Source organism: Pelophylax lessonae (genome assembly GCF_965119305.1).
Source record: "Pelophylax lessonae genome assembly, chromosome: 12".
Lineage (NCBI taxonomy): Eukaryota > Metazoa > Chordata > Amphibia > Anura > Ranidae > Pelophylax > Pelophylax lessonae.
The window spans coordinates 225,632,189-225,649,612 of NC_138779.1; the positions used below are offsets into that span (position 1 = coordinate 225,632,189).

The window sequence follows — 17,424 nt, forward strand, 5'->3', positions numbered from 1 at the left end:
CACACAAAAAATCAAATTTTAGACTTTTTTGAAACGTGTTTCCCTTAAACCTGTTGTAATTGGTCATTATCTATGGAGGGATGAAATCCCCATTTGTAGGAAGAGATGGGAGGACTGTCCTTCAGAGTGGTACAGAACGGTCCATGCTGAGCACATAGTGGGATATCACACCCTCAGAACCCCCAGAAGACGTCCGTATAGGTGACAGCAGGAACTCCACTCTCACTAGGCTCCATCAATGGTTGGGGAAGCTGTCTGGAGGTTTGTGGGCCCTGTTATCGCCCCACCCCACATATCAGATTTTCACTCCTACGCCCCCCAGTACTTGAAATTTCTGGATCCTCCAGTGACTATTCCCCTAACCGCTATCTTCTAGCTCCTCTGTGGATCTAAGGGGTGGCAAATCAGCTGTTTTTTATTGCGCTGTCGTGGTGAGTAAAGACCAGAAATGAATTTATGAACCTTCATCAATGATAAATGTCTTTTCCTGTAACTGATTTCCATTGTGTAATCATCTCTCCAGGACAGAATGGCAGCTGCATGCTGGGGGGGGGTTTGTACCACACACTTCACTCCCCTCAATGCTGCAATAATAGTACAGCCCATCCATCATTATTCAACTGAAAATTTATTTATAAAACAAGAAAAAACACTTAAAAAAGTAATCTAGCACCAACATAGCACCATGTGACCAGTCCCAGGCTGTACAGTAGAAGCATCAAAGGAGTCATCGGGTTATTGCACTTCATACATGTAGAGGAAAAATGGAGTAGTGCGCCCGTTGTCTGTATCCCCCCTCCACACCGACTGCCCGTCGTCTGTGTCCCCTCTGCCGACTGCGCCCGTGTCCCCCTCCGCCGACTGTGCCCGTCACCTGTGTCCCCCCTCCACCGACTGCGCCCGTGGCCTGTGTCCCCCTCCACCGACTGCGCCCGTGGCCTGTGTCCCCCTCCACCGACTGCGCCCGTGGCCTGTGTCCCCCTCCACCGACTGCGCCCGTGGCCTGTGTCCCCCTCCACCGACTGCGCCCGTGGCCTGTGTCCCCCTCCACCGACTGCGCCCGTGGCCTGTGTCCCCCTCCACCGACTGCGCCCGTGGCCTGTGTCTCCCTCCACCAACTGCGCCCGTGGCCTGTGTCTCCCTCCACCAACTGCTCCCGTGGCCTGTGTCCCCCTCCACCAACTGCGCCCGTCGCCTGTGTCCCCCCTCCACCGACTGCGCCCGTGTCCCCCTCCAAAGACTGCGCTCTTTGCCTGTGTCCGCCTCCACCGCCTGTGTCCGCCTCCACCGCCTGTGTCCGCCGCCTGTGTCCCCCTCAGAGACTGTGACCATCTCCATTGTACCCCTTCACATCGACGGTGCCTGTAACCAGTGCCCCCCCCCTCCACTTTGACTGCGCCCGTTGCCAGTGTCCCCCCTCCACTTCGACTGTGCCCATCGCCAGTGTACCCCTCAACATTGACCCGTGTCCCCCTTTTTAGAGACTGTACCCGTCACCAGTGTCCCATCCCCCCAGTGCGTGCACACAGAATTCCTGCTGATTTGGGTACAGATAATAACAACCCCTTTGAGGGGTAGTTCACGGACAGCGCATACAAAAGCATTTTACGTCCTCTTGTTTGGGATTTCCCGCCTTCACCTACCGTGGCGGATTTACAATGCGCTGCTTATTGCACAATGATTGGTGCTGAAAAGGATTCTAATAAAAATGACGATCTACAAAATCATCTCTGCTGAAAAGTGAGTGTTTTTGACGAGTGTTCTGGTAAAATAGAATTCTTCATAAAATACAAAGAAAGTATAAAAGAAACGGTCTATAAATAACGGCCCTCCAGGCCGGGTGGATTCCACTGTGACCCGGATCCTTTGAGTGGAAATGGCGGATCGGAATGCGTAGTCTCTGTAGGGGGTTACAGCCGGTCGCTGTGGTCAGGAGTCTCTCAGCATACTGATGCGGGCGTAGATCTTCAGGGCTGGACCCAGTTTAATGTTCATAGCGCTCATCAGGTGGTCCTCTTTCAGAAGAAGAAGAGCCTGGCCATCAATCTCCTGAGTGCGAAACTCCTCCGAGATTTCCTGGCAGCCTGGAAAAGCAGAGAAGAACGGGGGGACACGAGGTGTAAAGAAAGATGGCGGAATTCACCAACACAGGACAACCCCCACCCTCATATATTTCTATATATATTTTGTATCCAATCAATGGGTGAGCTAAACGTGTTCTGGTGTTGTGTCTCTTTGGAGATGTTAGGAACATTGATTGATTATTGTCCCCGGAACCTGCTCTGGGGCCCCCATGCTATTCACAGCCAGGTGGGTATCACCCAGATAAAGATGGCGGGGGGGATTGCATGGCCATTGCTCCTTCACTGAACCAATCCCAGGCCACACACTTCCTCATCACAGGTCTATTATACGGGAGAAGCTGATTACCTGCTGCCCACAGACGTTTTACTGCAAGCCGGCGGCACAGATAGGCCGGACAATGTACCTGCACCCCCTGCCGACCCGTGCTGGGATTGGACATAGCACAAGTTTGGCAGCTGAAGTCAGCTAATCGGCTGCGGCCAATCACACAGTTCTGTGTTTATAAAAACACAGAACTCTGCGTATTGTGAACAGCGATCTGTCTGTTTCTTCTCCCTGCAAAGCAGAGAAAAAAATCAGCACACATTACACATAGGCACACAGTTAACCCCTTGATTTACCCGAGATGTTAACCCCTTCCTAGCCAGTGTCATTAGTACAGTGTTGGTGTATATAGCATTATCACTGTATTAGTGTCACCATTGATGCCAGTGTCAGTTAGCACCAGATTGTCTGCCACCCAAATTCTAATATTTTTTTTAATTTATATATTAACAAATAAATTGCAAAGGTGCTCAAATACCAGCGGAAGATCTTGCACACTCTATTTGTGTGAAAAAAAAAAATGATAAAAATGTTGTTTGTGTACAGCGTTGTATGACCGCGCAATTATCAGTTAAATTAGCACAGTGCTGAATAGCATAAAATACTCTTCATTAGGGGTGAAAAAACCTTCCAGAGGGTTAGGTGCCATTTCCAGGTCACAGCAGGAACTCAGAATCTTCCCTACACAGTGCACAGGAGTTGTAGCTTGAGCTCACAGGACAGGGGCCGTCCTATCAGGAGGGATCGTCTCATACATGCAGGACAGAGGCCGTCCTATGAGAAGCAATTCTCCTATACGCGCAGGGCAGGAGCCGTCCTATCAGGAGTGATCCTGTACACACAGGGCGGGAGCCAGCTTATCAGGAGCGGTCCTCCCATATGGGCAAGGGCCGTCCTATCAGTAGCGATCCTCCAATATGGGCAGGGGCCGTCCTATTGGGAGCAAACCCATACACACAGGGCAGGGGCCGTCCTATCAGGAGTGATCCTCCCATACGGGCAAGGGCGGTCCTATCAGGAACGATCCTCCCATATGCGCAGGGCAGGGGCGGTCCTATCAGGAGCGATCCTCCTATACAAGCAGGGCAGGAGCCGTCACTCACCTGGCAATGAGCGGATAAACTCGTACACGTCCTCGACGTTCCACTTGGTTGGGTCACTGGGTAAGAAGGTGTGGCTTATGTGTGGGTGAAGACCTGTCATTTCTATGTCTTGTTGGCGCTGGCGGGAGAGGGAGGAGCTGGCAGAAATTGGAGACAATGGCTCCTCGTAGCTGGAGTTGTCAGAGCAGCGACTTGAGTCTTCTTGGCTGTTGGTGTGTTTGAGAGTGGAGGAGACGGACAGAGGGGCGGGACTGGAGGGAGTGACGGATCCCGACACCTGTGAGAGAAAGCCAATCATAAATTGTTTGGTATTACCTGAGGTGGACTGCGTGGAGCTGCACTCGGTGAGTAGGTTTGGTGTTAGTAGTTGGTGAAGGAAATGCAGGGTGGAGAATAAAGGAAACCCTTCCTGAGAGAATACGGAGATCGTAATATCTGACTCATTGTCGGTCCCGGGTTCAATATTTTCTGAGGCACCAACCTGCAGCAGTGTGCAGACTTTCCTTCCAGGTCAGTCAGAAGCTGGAGACACAGATCAGTGGTGGGGCCCTGCATTTCTGTCACCCCCCCTATAAATACTAAGGGTTAGATACAGAGATCGGGCTGGTGAGGGGGACATATGTATGGGGTCCACCTAGGCACAAGGATATCCTCGGGATTCAGGGTCCACCTAGGGACAAAGTTATCTTTGGGATTCAGGGTCCGCCTACGGACAAGGTTATCCTCGGGATTAAGGGTCTGACTAGGGACAAGGTTATCCTCGGGATTCAGGGTCCGACTAGGGACAAGGTTATCCTCGGGATTCAGGGTCCGACTAGGGACAAGGTTATCCTCGGGATTCAGGGTCCGACTAGGGACAAGGTTATCCTCGGGATTCAGGGTCCGACTAGGGACAAGGTTATCCTCAGGATTCAGGGTCAAACTAGGGATAAGGATATCCTCGGGATTCCGGGTCCGACTAGGGACAAGGTTATCCTTGGGATTCAGGGTCCGACTAGGGACAAGGTTATCCTTGGGATTCAGGGTCCGACTAGGGACATGGTTATCCTTGGGATTCAGGGTCCGCCTAGGGACAAGGTTATCCTTGGGATTCAGGGTCCGCCTAGGGACAAGGATATCCTTGGGATTCAGGCTCAGACTAGGGAAAAGGTTATCCTTGGGATTTAGGGTCCACCTAGGGACAAGGTAATCCTCGGGATTCAGGGTCCGACTAGGGACAAGGTAATCCTCGGGATTCAGGGTCCACCTAGGGACAAGGATATCCTTGGGATTCAGGGTCAGACTAGGGGGTGAGGATATCCCCAGGTTTTAAAGTCCATCTAGGTGTGGGGAATTCTAGGTCAGCCAGGGGGGTAAGAATACCCTCAGGGTTTAGAATTCACCCAGGGGTAAAGATATCCTGCGGGTTCCCAGTCAGTCCTCAGGATTCATGGTTTAGCTCAGGGGTGAAAGGAGACTCCGGGTCTCACCTGCTTTATGCAGTCTGTACCGAGATCAGTGAGACTTCCCTTCCGTGACCTCCTGCGGGTGTGATTCTGACCTTTCTGCAGCTTGCTTCTGTCAGGATGGAAGAGCCCCACTCTCTTCGTGCAGCCAACGTTATACCTGCAGGAGATCAGACAGAACACCTCCATTATACTACGTGGGTTCAACACTCCTCCTGCAGGCTACATACAACTCCCCCCCCCCCCCCCCCCATTCATCCCTCCGCTACACACATTACCCCCGTTCCTCCTCACTGTACACATTACCCCCCCCCCCCCTCCTTGTACACATTACCCCCCTCCTCCACCTCACTGTACACAGCACCCCCCTCCTCCTTGTACACAGCACCCCCCTCCTACTCCTCACTGTACACAGCACCCCCCCTCTCCTCCTCACTATATACAGCTCCCCTTCCCACGCTCACCTCTTTGCACAGGCCATGGAACAAAATCTCTTGGAACGTTTAAATTTGTACTCAAGGTCTACCCGACCACAGAGCTCACACTTCAGTTTAGGAGGATCACCATCACTCTTCGATTCTGGAAATAAAAAGCACAAAAATGGGTTACATGTATAAAATACAAATATCTAATAAAAGGTGTGATACCGGTCATGTGTCATCACTGTCCAATGACATAGAAGGATACTAAACTAGGCAGTCCCTCTGACCAATCACAAGCCCAGACACGATTCAGATAGGATAACTTCACCATCCAATCACACACCAAGACATTTCACTGAACAGGTAGCCTCACCAGCCAATCACACGCAGTACCTGGCACGCTGGGCTCTTCTATCTCCGAGTCGGTGGTGGTGGTTGTAGTGTTGTTGTCCTGCTGGGGCAGCTTCTCAGCCAGAAGCCCCTGCTGACTCTTCTCCTGCGCCCCCACCAGTAGAGAGGAGCGCCCCACCTGGTCACAGAAGGAACTGCAGTTAGGGATTGTTACAGCCTGACATCTTGGCTTCTCTGCTATAACCCTACGGAGGTCCTCACCCCCCCTCATGTGTGTCTATCCTCTCCCTCCTCCACTGAGGGTGGTATGGCTGAGCACCCCCAATCTATACATTGCTTACAATTCACACCAAACATTTCCTCTCTGCTCTTCAGGTCAGTCAATGGATCCTCTGATTGGTGGATGAGCAGCAATGCCACATCTTACTTTAATTCAGCATCTGTGCTGCAAGCCCGGCTCTCAGCAATTATTAGTTGTCTGCTGGTTACACCCCTACAAGGTCCTCCCCCTCTGTGACCCCCTCCAGCAAGCTGCCTAATATCCCCCTCTCCACCCCCCCAGTGCCTGAAACATGTCAGAGAAGGCAGAGCTGCAAATAACCTCCCCCCATTAAACAGTGAGGAATATACTGCAGACAGATCTGAGACAATAAGAGTGCAATAGGAAGTGTGTGTGTCTCCGACTCCGGGGCCCCAAAAATCACCTTATATTATACCGCAGGCACTCCAACTCCGGGGCCCCATAATCACCTTCTATTATACCGAAGGTACTCCGACTTCAGTGCCCCGATAATCACCTTCTATTATACCGCAAGCACTCCAACTCCGGGGCGCCATAATCACCTTCTATTATACCGAAGGTACTCCGACTTCAGTGCCCCGATAATCACCTTCTATTATACCGCAGGCACTCCAACTCCGGGGCCCCATAATCACCTTCTATTATACCGAAGGTACTCCGACTTCAGTGCCCCGATAATCACCTTCTATTATACCGCAGGCACTCCAACTCCGGGGCCCCATAATCACCTTCTATTATACCGAAGGTACTCCGACTTCAGTGCCCCGATAATCACCTTCTATTATACCACAGGCACTCCGACTCCGGGGCCCCAATAATCACCTTCTATTATACCGCAGGCACTCCAACTCCGGGGCCCCATAATCACCTTCTATTATACCGAAGGTACTCCAACTCCGGGGCCCCATAATCACCTTCTATTATACCGAAGGTACTCCGACTTCAGTGCCCTGATAATCATCTTCTATTATACCGCAGGCACTCCGACGCCCCAATAATCACCTTCTATTATACCGCAGGCACTCCGACGCCCCAATAATCACCTTCTATTATACCGCAGGCGCTCTGACTTTGGGGGCCCGATAATCACCTTCTATTATACCGAAGGTACTCCGACTTCAGTGCCCCGATAATCACCTTCTATTATACCACAGGCACTTCCGACTCCGGGGCCCCAATAATCACCTTCTATTATACCGCAGGCACTCCAACTCCGGGGCCCCATAATCTCCTTCTATTATACCGCAGGCACTCCGACTTCAGTGCCCCGATAATCACCTTCTATTATACCGCAGGCACTCCGACTTCGGGGCCCCCATAATCACCTTCTATTATACCGCAGGCACTCCGACTCCGGGGCCCCCATAATCACCTTCTATTATACCGTAGGCACTCCGAGGCCCCCATAATCGCCTTCTATTATACCGCAGGCACTCAGACTCCGGGGCCCCAATAATCACCTTCTATTATACCGCAGGCACTCCAACTCCGGGGCCCCATAATCACCTTCTATTATACCGAAGGTACTCCGACTTCAGTGCCCCGATAATCATCTTCTATTATACCGCAGGCACTCCGACGCCCCAATAATCACCTTCTATTATACCGCAGGCGCTCTGACTTTGGGGGCCCGATAATCACCTTCTATTATACCGCAGGCAATCTGACTTTCGGGGGCCCGATAATCACCTTCTATTATACCGCAGGCACTCCGACTTCAGGGCCCCGATAATCACCTTCTATTATACCGCAGGCACTTTGCCTCCGGGGCCCCGATAATCACCTTCTTTTATACCGCAGGCACTCCGACTCCGGGGCCCCCATAATCACCTTCTATTATACCGAAGGTACTCCGACTTCGGGGCCCTGATAATCACATTCTATTATACCGCAGGCACTCCGATTCTGGGGCCCCGATAATTACCTTCTATTATACCGCAGGCACTCCAACTTCGGGACCCTGATAATCACCTTCTATTATACCGCAGGCACTCCGAGGCCTCCATAATCACCTTCTATTATACCGCAGGCACTCCGAGGCCTCCATAATCACCTTCTATTATACCGCAGGCACTCCGACTTTGGGGCCCCGATAATCACCTTCTGTTATATCGCAGGCACTCCGACTCCGGGGCCCCGATAATCACCTTCTATTATACCGCAGGCACTCCGACTTCAGTGCCCCGATAATCATCTTCTATTATACCGCAGGCACTCCGACGCCCCAATAATCACCTTCTATTATACCGCAGGCGCTCTGACTTTGGGGGCCCGATAATCACCTTCTATTATACCGCAGGCAATCTGACTTTCGGGGGCCCGATAATCACCTTCTATTATACCGCAGGCACTCCGACTTCAGGGCCCCGATAATCACCTTCTATTATACCGCAGGCACTTTGCCTCCGGGGCCCCGATAATCACCTTCTTTTATACCGCAGGCACTCCGACTCCGGGGCCCCCATAATTACCTTCTATTATACCGAAGGTACTCCGACTTCGGGGCCCTGATAATCACATTCTATTATACCGCAGGCACTCCGATTCTGGGGCCCCGATAATTACCTTCTATTATACCGCAGGCACTCCAACTTCGGGACCCTGATAATCACCTTATATTATACCGCAGGCACTCCGAGGCCTCCATAATCACCTTCTATTATACCGCAGGCACTCCGAGGCCTCCATAATCACCTTCTATTATACCGCAGGCACTCCGAGGCCTCCATAATCACCTTCTATTATACCGCAGGCACTCCGACTTTGGGGCCCCGATAATCACCTTCTGTTATATCGCAGGCACTCCGACTCCGGGGCCCCGATAATCACCTTTTATTATACCGCAGGCACTCAGAGGCCTCCATAATCACCTTCTATTATACCGCAGGCACTCCGAGGCCTCCATAATCACCTTCTATTATACCGCAGGCACTCCGACTTTGGGGCCCCGATAATCACCTTCTGTTATATCGCAGGCACTCCGACTCCGGGGCCCCGATAATCACCTTTTATTATACCGCAGGCACTCCGACTTCGGGGCCCGATAATCACCTTCTATTATACCGCAGGCACTCCGAGGCCTCCATAATCACCTTCTATTATACCGCAGGCACTCCGACTTTGGGGCCCCGATAATCACCTTCTGTTATATCGCGGGCACTCCGACTCCGGGGCCCCGATAATCACCTTTTATTATACCGCAGGCACTCCGACTTCGGGGCCCGATAATCACCTTCTATTATACCGCAGGCACTCCGAGGCCTCCATAATCACCTTCTATTATACCGCAGGCCCCCCGACTCCGGGGCCCCCATAATCACCTTCTATTATACCGCAGGCACTCCGACTTTGGGGCCCCGATAATCACCTTCTGTTATATCGCAGGCACTCCGACTCCGGGGCCCCCGATAATCACCTTATATTACCTCAACTGTACTGTACAGAAATTCCCATGTTTACAGCCGGGGCCACAAATTCAACTGTCACAAAGTCGTCTGCCTCTGTGTGTATGATGGAATTTGCAGATACTCCAGAATGTTATGAAGAGCGATCAGATGAATGAAGTCGCTCTTTGCCATGAAAATAAACTTCATCCCATAAAAAAAAATTTCCACTGCATTTGTGAAGAAGGCTTCAGTCCAGCAAGTGTCAGGACCGTCTCCTACAGGAGAGAGGGGGATGGGGGCATCACCAGTGCAGAGAGAGGGGGGATGGGGGTACCACCAGTGCAGAGAGAGGGGGGGGTGGGGGCACCACCAGTGCAGAGCTTGCTCAGGAATGGCAGCGGGCAGGTGTGAGTGCGTCAGCACGCACAGTGAGGAGAAGACTCTTGGAGGATGGCCTGGTGTCAGGAAGGGCAGTAAAGAAGCGTCTTCTCTCCAGGAAAAACAGGACAGACTGATGTTCTGCAGAAGGTCCAGAGACCGGACTGCTGAGGACTGGGGCAAAGTAATTTTCTCTGATCAATCCCCTTCCCCATTATTTGGGGTGTTGGGAGAAGAAAAGGTGAGCGCTGCTATCAGTCCTGTGTCATGCATCCTGAGACCATTCATATCTTGCTTCTCAGCCAAGGGAGGGGCTCTCCCACAATTTCCCATAAATAGAGAATGGTACAAAAACTTCCTCGGAGATCAACTTCTCCCAACTATCCAAGAAGAGTTTGGTGAGGAACAATTTCCACCATGATGGAGCTCCTCGCCATGAGGCAGAAGTCATAACTGAGTGGCTTAGGGAACAAAACATGGAAATTTTGGGTCCATGGCCAGGAAACTCCCCAGACCCGAATCCCATTGAGAACTTGGGGTCAATCCTCAAGAGGCGGGTGAACAAAACCCACAAATCTGACAAACTCCAAGCATTGATGATGGAAGATTGGGGGGGGGGGGCATCATTCAGGATGTGGCCCAGAAGTTGAGTGACACCATGCTGGGGAGAATTGCAGAGGCCAGGAAAAAGAAGGGTCATCACTGCAAAATATTGACTCTTTGCATAAACTTCATGTCATTGCCAGTAAAAGCCTCTGACACTTATGGAATCGGGGTCCCGGTATGGGAGGGATGGAGGGGGTCCTGGTATGGGAGGGATGGAGGGGGTCCTGGTATGGGAGGGATGGAGGGGGTCCCGGTATGGGAGGGATTGAGGCAGTCCTGGCATGGGAGGGAGGCGGTCCTGGTATAGGAGGGAGGTGGTCTCAGTATATAGGAGGGAGGGAGGCGGTTCTGGTATGGGAGGGAGGGAGGCGGTTCCGGTATGGGAGGGAAAGAGGGAGGCGGTCCTGGCTGACACTCATGGAATGCTTGTAAATATACTTCAGTATCCAACAGTAACATCTGACACAAAGATCTACAAACACCGACACCGCAGACTTGTGAAAATTATTATTTGTGTCATTCTCAAATCTTTTGGCCACGGCTGTACGTTATATATGATATATACTTATGTTGTCACATACACAATATATATAAGATGGGTGTATTATACAGGATATTAAAAAAGTATTCACACCCCTGAAATCTCCCACATTTTCTCATGTTACACCCAAAACCATAAATGTATTTTATTGGGATTTTTCTGTGATAGACGACACAAAGTGGCCATAATTGTGAAGTGGAATGAAAATGATAAATGATACAAATAAATCTGTGAAAAGTGTGGCTGCATTTGTATTCACCCCCCTTTACTCTGATACCCCGAACTATAATCTAGTGAAACCAATTCCCTTCAGAAGTCACCTAATTAGTAAATAGAGTCCACCTGTGTGTAATGTAATCTCAGTATCAATACAGCTGTTCTGTGAAGCCCTCAGAGGTTTGTTAGAGAACCTTAGTGAAGGCCAAGGAACACACCAGACAGGTCAGGGATAAAGTTGTGGAGAAGTGTAAAGCAGGGTTAGGTTATAAAAAAATCTCCCAATCTTTGACCATCTCACGGAGCGCTGTTCAATCCATCATGGGAAAATGGAAAGAGTATGGCACAACTGCAACCGTACCTAGACATGGCCATCCACCTAAACTGACCAGCCGGGCCCCTACCAAGACATGGCCGTCCACCTAAACTGACCAGCCGGGCCCCTACCAAGACATGGCCGTCCACCTAAACTGACCGGCCGGGCCCCTACCAAGACATGGCCGTCCACCTAAACTGACCGGCCGGGCCCCTACCAAGACATGGCCGTCCACCTAAACTGACCGGCCAGGCAAGGAGAGCATTCATCAGAGAAGCAGCCAAGAGGTCCATGGGAACTCTGGAGGAGCTGCAGAGATCCACAGCCCAGGTGGGAGAATCTGTCCACAGGACAACTATTAGTCGTGCGCTCCACAAATCTGCCCTTTATGGAAGAGTGAGAAGAAGAAAGCCATTGGTGGAAGAAAGCCATAAGAAGTCCTGTTTGCAGTTTGGGAGAAGCCATGTGGGGGAGGAGCAAACATGTGGAAGAAGGAGCTCTGCTCAGAGGAGACCAAAATTCAACCAAATGTGTGGGGGAAAACTAACACTGCCCATCCCCCTGAACACACCATCCTCACTGTGAAACATGGTGGTGGCAGCATCATGGTGTGGGGATGCTGTTCTCCAGCAGAGACAGGGAAGCTGGTCAGAGTTGATGGGAAGATGGATGGAGACAAATACAGGGCAATCTTAGAAGAAAAGACCTGAGACTGGGCGGGGGAGGTTCACCTTCCAGCAGGACAACGACCCGAAACATCCAGCCAGAGCCACAATGGAATGGTTTCATGTGTTAGAATGGCCCAGTCACAGTCCAGACCTAAATCACATTGAGAATCTGTGGTAAGATTTGAAGATTGCTGTTCACAGACGCTCTCCATCCAATCTGACAGAGATGAGATATTCTGCAGAGAAGAATGGGCAGAAATGTCCTCTCTAGATGTGCAAAGCTGGTAGAGACATCCCCAAAAAGACTCCCAGCTGTAATTGCAGGGAAAGGCGCTTCTACAAAGTATTGACTCCAGGGGGGTGAATACAAATGCAGCCACACTTTTCACAAATTTATTTGTATCATTTATCATTTTCCTTCCACTTCACAATTATGGCCACTTTGTGTCGTCTATCACAGAAAAATCCCAATAAAATACATTTACGGTTTTAAGTGTAACATGAGAAAGTGTAGGAAATTCCAAGGGGTGTGAATACTTTTGCAGGGCTCTGTATGTGATATACATAAATGTACAATTGATACACTGACTGCATGACGATTGGATTGTAAGGAAAGGACTAGCGTGTGTGGGCAGCTTTAGTGTGCGGGACATCACAGGAAGACAATACAAATAGCATCTAATATAAGAAGAGTGAAACTCACCTGTGGGGCCGCTCTGCTCCGGTGTGACTGCAAAACAAGAGTGAAATCAATGACCGGGGACAGACATACACAGCACCCCCCTCCCCCTCCTCCCCTCCACCCATCTTACCGGGAATGGCTGGGCCCCCTCCTGGATAACGAAACCTTCGATGACATGTGTGAGGATTTGTGGTTTGACCACAGCCTGTGGCGGTTTGTTCTCACCGTTCTGGGGGGAGGAGCCTGTGGCAGCCGCTGGCAGAGGAGATGAGCCGTTTCCTGAGGTCATGTCCAGAGGAGGGGAAGGGATGGCTTTGGTCTGGATGTTCTGGCCAGGATCTGTAGAAGAGACAGAAGAGGTCAGAGGGGGCGGCTCTAGATTCCGGCTCAGGGAATACCCCCACCCCAGACTCAGGGAATACACCCCCCCCCCCACCCCACCCTAGACTCAGGGAATACCCCCCCCACCCCACCTCAGACTCAAGGAATACCCCCCCACCCCAGACTCAGGGAATACACACCCCCCTCCCCCAGACTCAGGGAATACACACCCCCCGATACTGGTGACAACACATCCCTCCTGTCAGTCCACCTAAGGGCATTGAGAAACCTGGGAAGAGCCACCTTATGGAAAGTCCCTTCCCGCCCCTCTACCCCGGCCAGCTAGGGGGCTGATAGGGGGCTGATCCTGAAAACACTCACACAGGGGGTGGGAAGAGGTTTTTCTGCACACCTCACACTTCCGGTCTGTGGAAGATACTAAACACATACAGATGGTTCCAGCAGGACCCCCATACACAGAATCTCCAAACAGCCGGCCGCAGGAGGTCACCATCTCAGTCTGGTCAGTCACATGACACAGTTCACTCAGTCCTACAAAGCCACGAAATCTCCAATCACACTACCACCCCTTACATGGAGGACCCCGAAATCTCCTCCAACAATACCACTACCACCCCAGACACAGAAGGCACTGAAATCTCCCTCACCAATAGAACTACCACCCCAGACATGGAGGGCCCCGAAATCTCCTCCACCACTACCACCCCTGACATGGAGGACCCTGAAATCTCCTTCACCAATACCACTACCACCCAGGAGGACCCCGAAATCTCCTCCACCAATACCACTACCTCCCTGGACACAGAGGGCCCTGAAATCTCCTTCAGCAATACCACTACCACCCAGGAGGACCCCGAAATCTCCTCCACCAATACCACTACCTCCCTGGACACAGAGGGCCCTGAAATCTCCTTCAGCAATACCACTACCACCCAGGAGGGCCCTGAAATCTCCACCAATAGCACTACCACCCCTGACATGGAGGGCCCCGAAATCTCCTCCACCAATAACACTACCACCTTCTGGAGGACCCTGAAATCTCCTTCATCAATACCACTACCACCCAGGAGGACCCCGAAATCTCCACCAATACCACTACCTCCCCGGACACAGAGGGCCCGAAAATCTCCTCCAACAATACCGCTGCCACCCCAGGAGGGCCCTGAAATCTCCACCAATAGCACTACCACCCCTGACATGGAGGGCCCCGAAATCTCCTCCACCAATAACACTACCACCTTCTGGAGGACCCTGAAATCTCCTTCATCAATACCACTACCACCCAGGAGGACCCCGAAATCTCCACCAATACCACTACCTCCCCGGACACAGAGGGCCCGAAAATCTCCTCCAACAATACCGCTGCCACCCCAGGAGGGCCCTGAAATCTCCACCAATTAAACTACCACCCCTGACATGGAGGGCCCCGAAATCTCCTCCACCAATAACACTACCACCCCTTACATGGAGGACCCCAAAATCTCCTCCAACACTACCACCCCAGACACAGAAGGCACTGAAATCTCCTTCACCATAGAACTACCACCGGGCCCCGAAATCTCCTCCACCAATACCACCCCTGACATGGAGGGCCCTGAAATCTTCTCCACCAATAACACTACCACCCCAGACACAGAGGGCCCTGAAATCTCCTTCACCAATACCACTACCACCCAGGAGGACCCCGAAATCTCCTCCACCAATACCGCTACCTCCCCGGACACAGAGGGCCCTGAAATCTCCTTCAGCAATACCACTACCACCCAGGAGGGCCCTGAAATCTCCACCAATAGCACTACCACCCCTGACATGGAGGGCCCCGAAATCTCCTCCACCAATAACACTACCACCTCCTGGAGGACCCAGAAATCTCCACCAATAACACTACCACCCCTGACAAGAAGGACCCCGAAATCTCCTCCACCAATAACACTACCACCCCAGGAGGATACCGAAATCTCCTCCACTAATAACACTACCACCCCTTACATGGAGGCCCCCGAAGTCTCCTCCAACAATACCACCCCAAACACAGAGTGCCCTGAAATCTCCTTGACCAATAGAACTACCACCCCAGACATGGAGGGCCCCGAAATCTCCACCAATACCACTACCACCCCTGACATGGAGGCCCCCGAAATCTCCTCCAACAATACCACTACCACCCCAGACACAGAAGGCCCTGAAATCTCCTTCACCAATAGAACTACCACCCCAGACATGGAGGGCCCCGAAATCTCCTCCACCAATACCACTACCACCCCTCACATGGAGGGCCCTGAAATCTCCTTCACCAATAACACTACCACGCAGGAGGACCCCGAAATCTCCTCCACCAATACCACTACCTCCCCGGACACAGAGGGCCCTGAAATCTCCTTCAGCAATACCACTACCACCCAGGAGGGCCCTGAAATCTCCACCAATAGCACTACCACCCCTGACATGGAGGGCCCCGAAATCTCCTCCACCAATAACACTACCACCTCCTGGAGGACCCAGAAATCTCCACCAATAACACTACCACCCCTGACAAGAAGGGCCCCGAAATCTCCACCAATACCACTACCACCCTGGAGGGGTCTGAAATCTCCACCAATACCACTACCACCCTGGAGGAGTCTGAAATCTCCACCAATACCACTACCACCCTGGAGGGGTCTGAAATCTCCACCAATACCACTACCACCCTGGAGGGGTCTGAAATCTCCACCAATACCACTACCACCCTGGAGGAGTCTGAAATCTCCACCAATACCACTACCACCCTGGACACACATGAAACAATCACTTCTTCATCTCACCCACCTGCTTTGCCGAAAACACAAGATGAGCAACTTCTCCAGCCAATGTCAAGTGAAGGCTGGACCTCCCAGTGGTCTATATACCGGCCCCCTATCAGCTTCACCACAGCAATCTTCGACTCTAGACCTCCAATGGAGCGAGGCTGTCTCTTACACCTGGCCTCCGATGGAGCGAGGCTGTGTCTACACCTGGCCTCCGATGGAGCGAGGCTGTGTCTACACCTGGCCTCCGATGGAGCGAGGCTGTGTCTACACCTGGCCTCCGATGGAGCGAGGCTGTGTCTACACCTGGCCTCCGATGGAGCGAGGCTGTGTCTACACCTGGCCTCCGATGGAGCGAGGCTGTGTCTACACCTGGCCTCCGATGGAGCGAGGCTATCTCTACACCTGGCCTGTGATGGAGCGAGGCTCTCTACACCTGAGTAGTCTGTCTTTTATTCCGGTTATTGAAGGGTCTGTTTCAGCTTTGTACCTAAAGATCTTCTACGTCAGTCCCCTGCTTGAACTGTGGCTGTTTTATTAATTTGGTGGGTTTCAAGTGGTGGTTCAGGCTGTCTCTCGGTCCTCAGTGGTGGTTCAGGCTGTCTCTCTCGGTCCTCAGTGGTGGTTCAGGCTGTCTCTCTCGGTCCTCAGTGGTGGTTCAGGCTGTCTCTCTCAGTCCTTAGTGGTGGTTCAGGCTGTCTCTCTCAGTCCTCAGTGGTGGTTCAGGCTGTCTCTCTCGGTCCTCAGTGGTGGTTCAGGCTGTCTCTCTCGGTCCGCAGTGGTGGTTCAGGCTGTCTCTCTCGGTCCTCAGTGGTGGTTCAGGCTGTCTCTCTCGGTCCTCAGTGGTGGTTCAGGCTGTCTCTCTCGGTCCTCAGTGGTGGTTCAGGCTGTCTCTCTCGGTCCTCAGTGGTGGTTCAGGCTCCTCAGTTGTGTTGGGGCTCTCAGTCCTCCTGGTCTATTCCACAGGTATGATATTGGGTGGGGGAGTTGTATGTTCTGGAGGTTCTGAGGATCTTTGTGGTAAATCCGGCACAGACAGTCGGGACTTCTCGGCAGTTTTCAGAAGGAGTTACTCCAGGCCAGAGTCTCCTGTTGTTGAGGCCAGCAGCTCCACATTGTCCACACACAGCCCCCTCGCTCAGCCTCCATGCTGACTGTGTGCACCAACCAGACAATGAATGAAAGGCGAGTCTGCCTGGACGGCCCCCCCTTCCCTCCTCCAATCCCAGAGTCCAGGCGGAGGCAGGGAGGGGGCAGGACAGGGTGGAACAGACACACAGCAGCTGCTGCTACATAAGAATGCCAGCTGTCTATACTACACTGTGTGTACCCAGGACAAGCTGAGCATCCCCAGCAACGCTACACTGTGTGTACCCAGGACAAGCTGAGCATCCCCAGCAACGCTACACTGTGTGTACCCAGGACAAGCTGAGCATCCCCAGCAACGCTACACTGTGTGTACCCAGGACAAG

The 17,424-nt window shown here is 52.1% G+C and overlaps 1 protein-coding gene across 1 annotated transcript in view; it reads right to left on the minus strand.

Annotated features, from left to right (window-relative positions):
* Positions 1–1,769: 1,769 nt before the first annotated feature.
* Positions 1,770–17,424, minus strand: part of PHC2 (polyhomeotic homolog 2) — a 72,097-nt gene continuing 56,442 nt past the window's right edge. Inside the window, exons 8-14 of the mRNA XM_082274223.1 lie at positions 12,955–13,163; positions 12,846–12,872; positions 5,773–5,908; positions 5,422–5,536; positions 4,982–5,117; positions 3,513–3,789; positions 1,770–2,084 (exon numbers count right to left, since the gene is read on the minus strand). Coding sequence (XP_082130349.1) covers positions 1,930–2,084; positions 3,513–3,789; positions 4,982–5,117; positions 5,422–5,536; positions 5,773–5,908; positions 12,846–12,872; positions 12,955–13,163 — 1,055 coding nt within the window. The 3' untranslated portion in view covers positions 1,770–1,929. The remainder of the gene's footprint in view (positions 2,085–3,512; positions 3,790–4,981; positions 5,118–5,421; positions 5,537–5,772; positions 5,909–12,845; positions 12,873–12,954; positions 13,164–17,424) is intronic.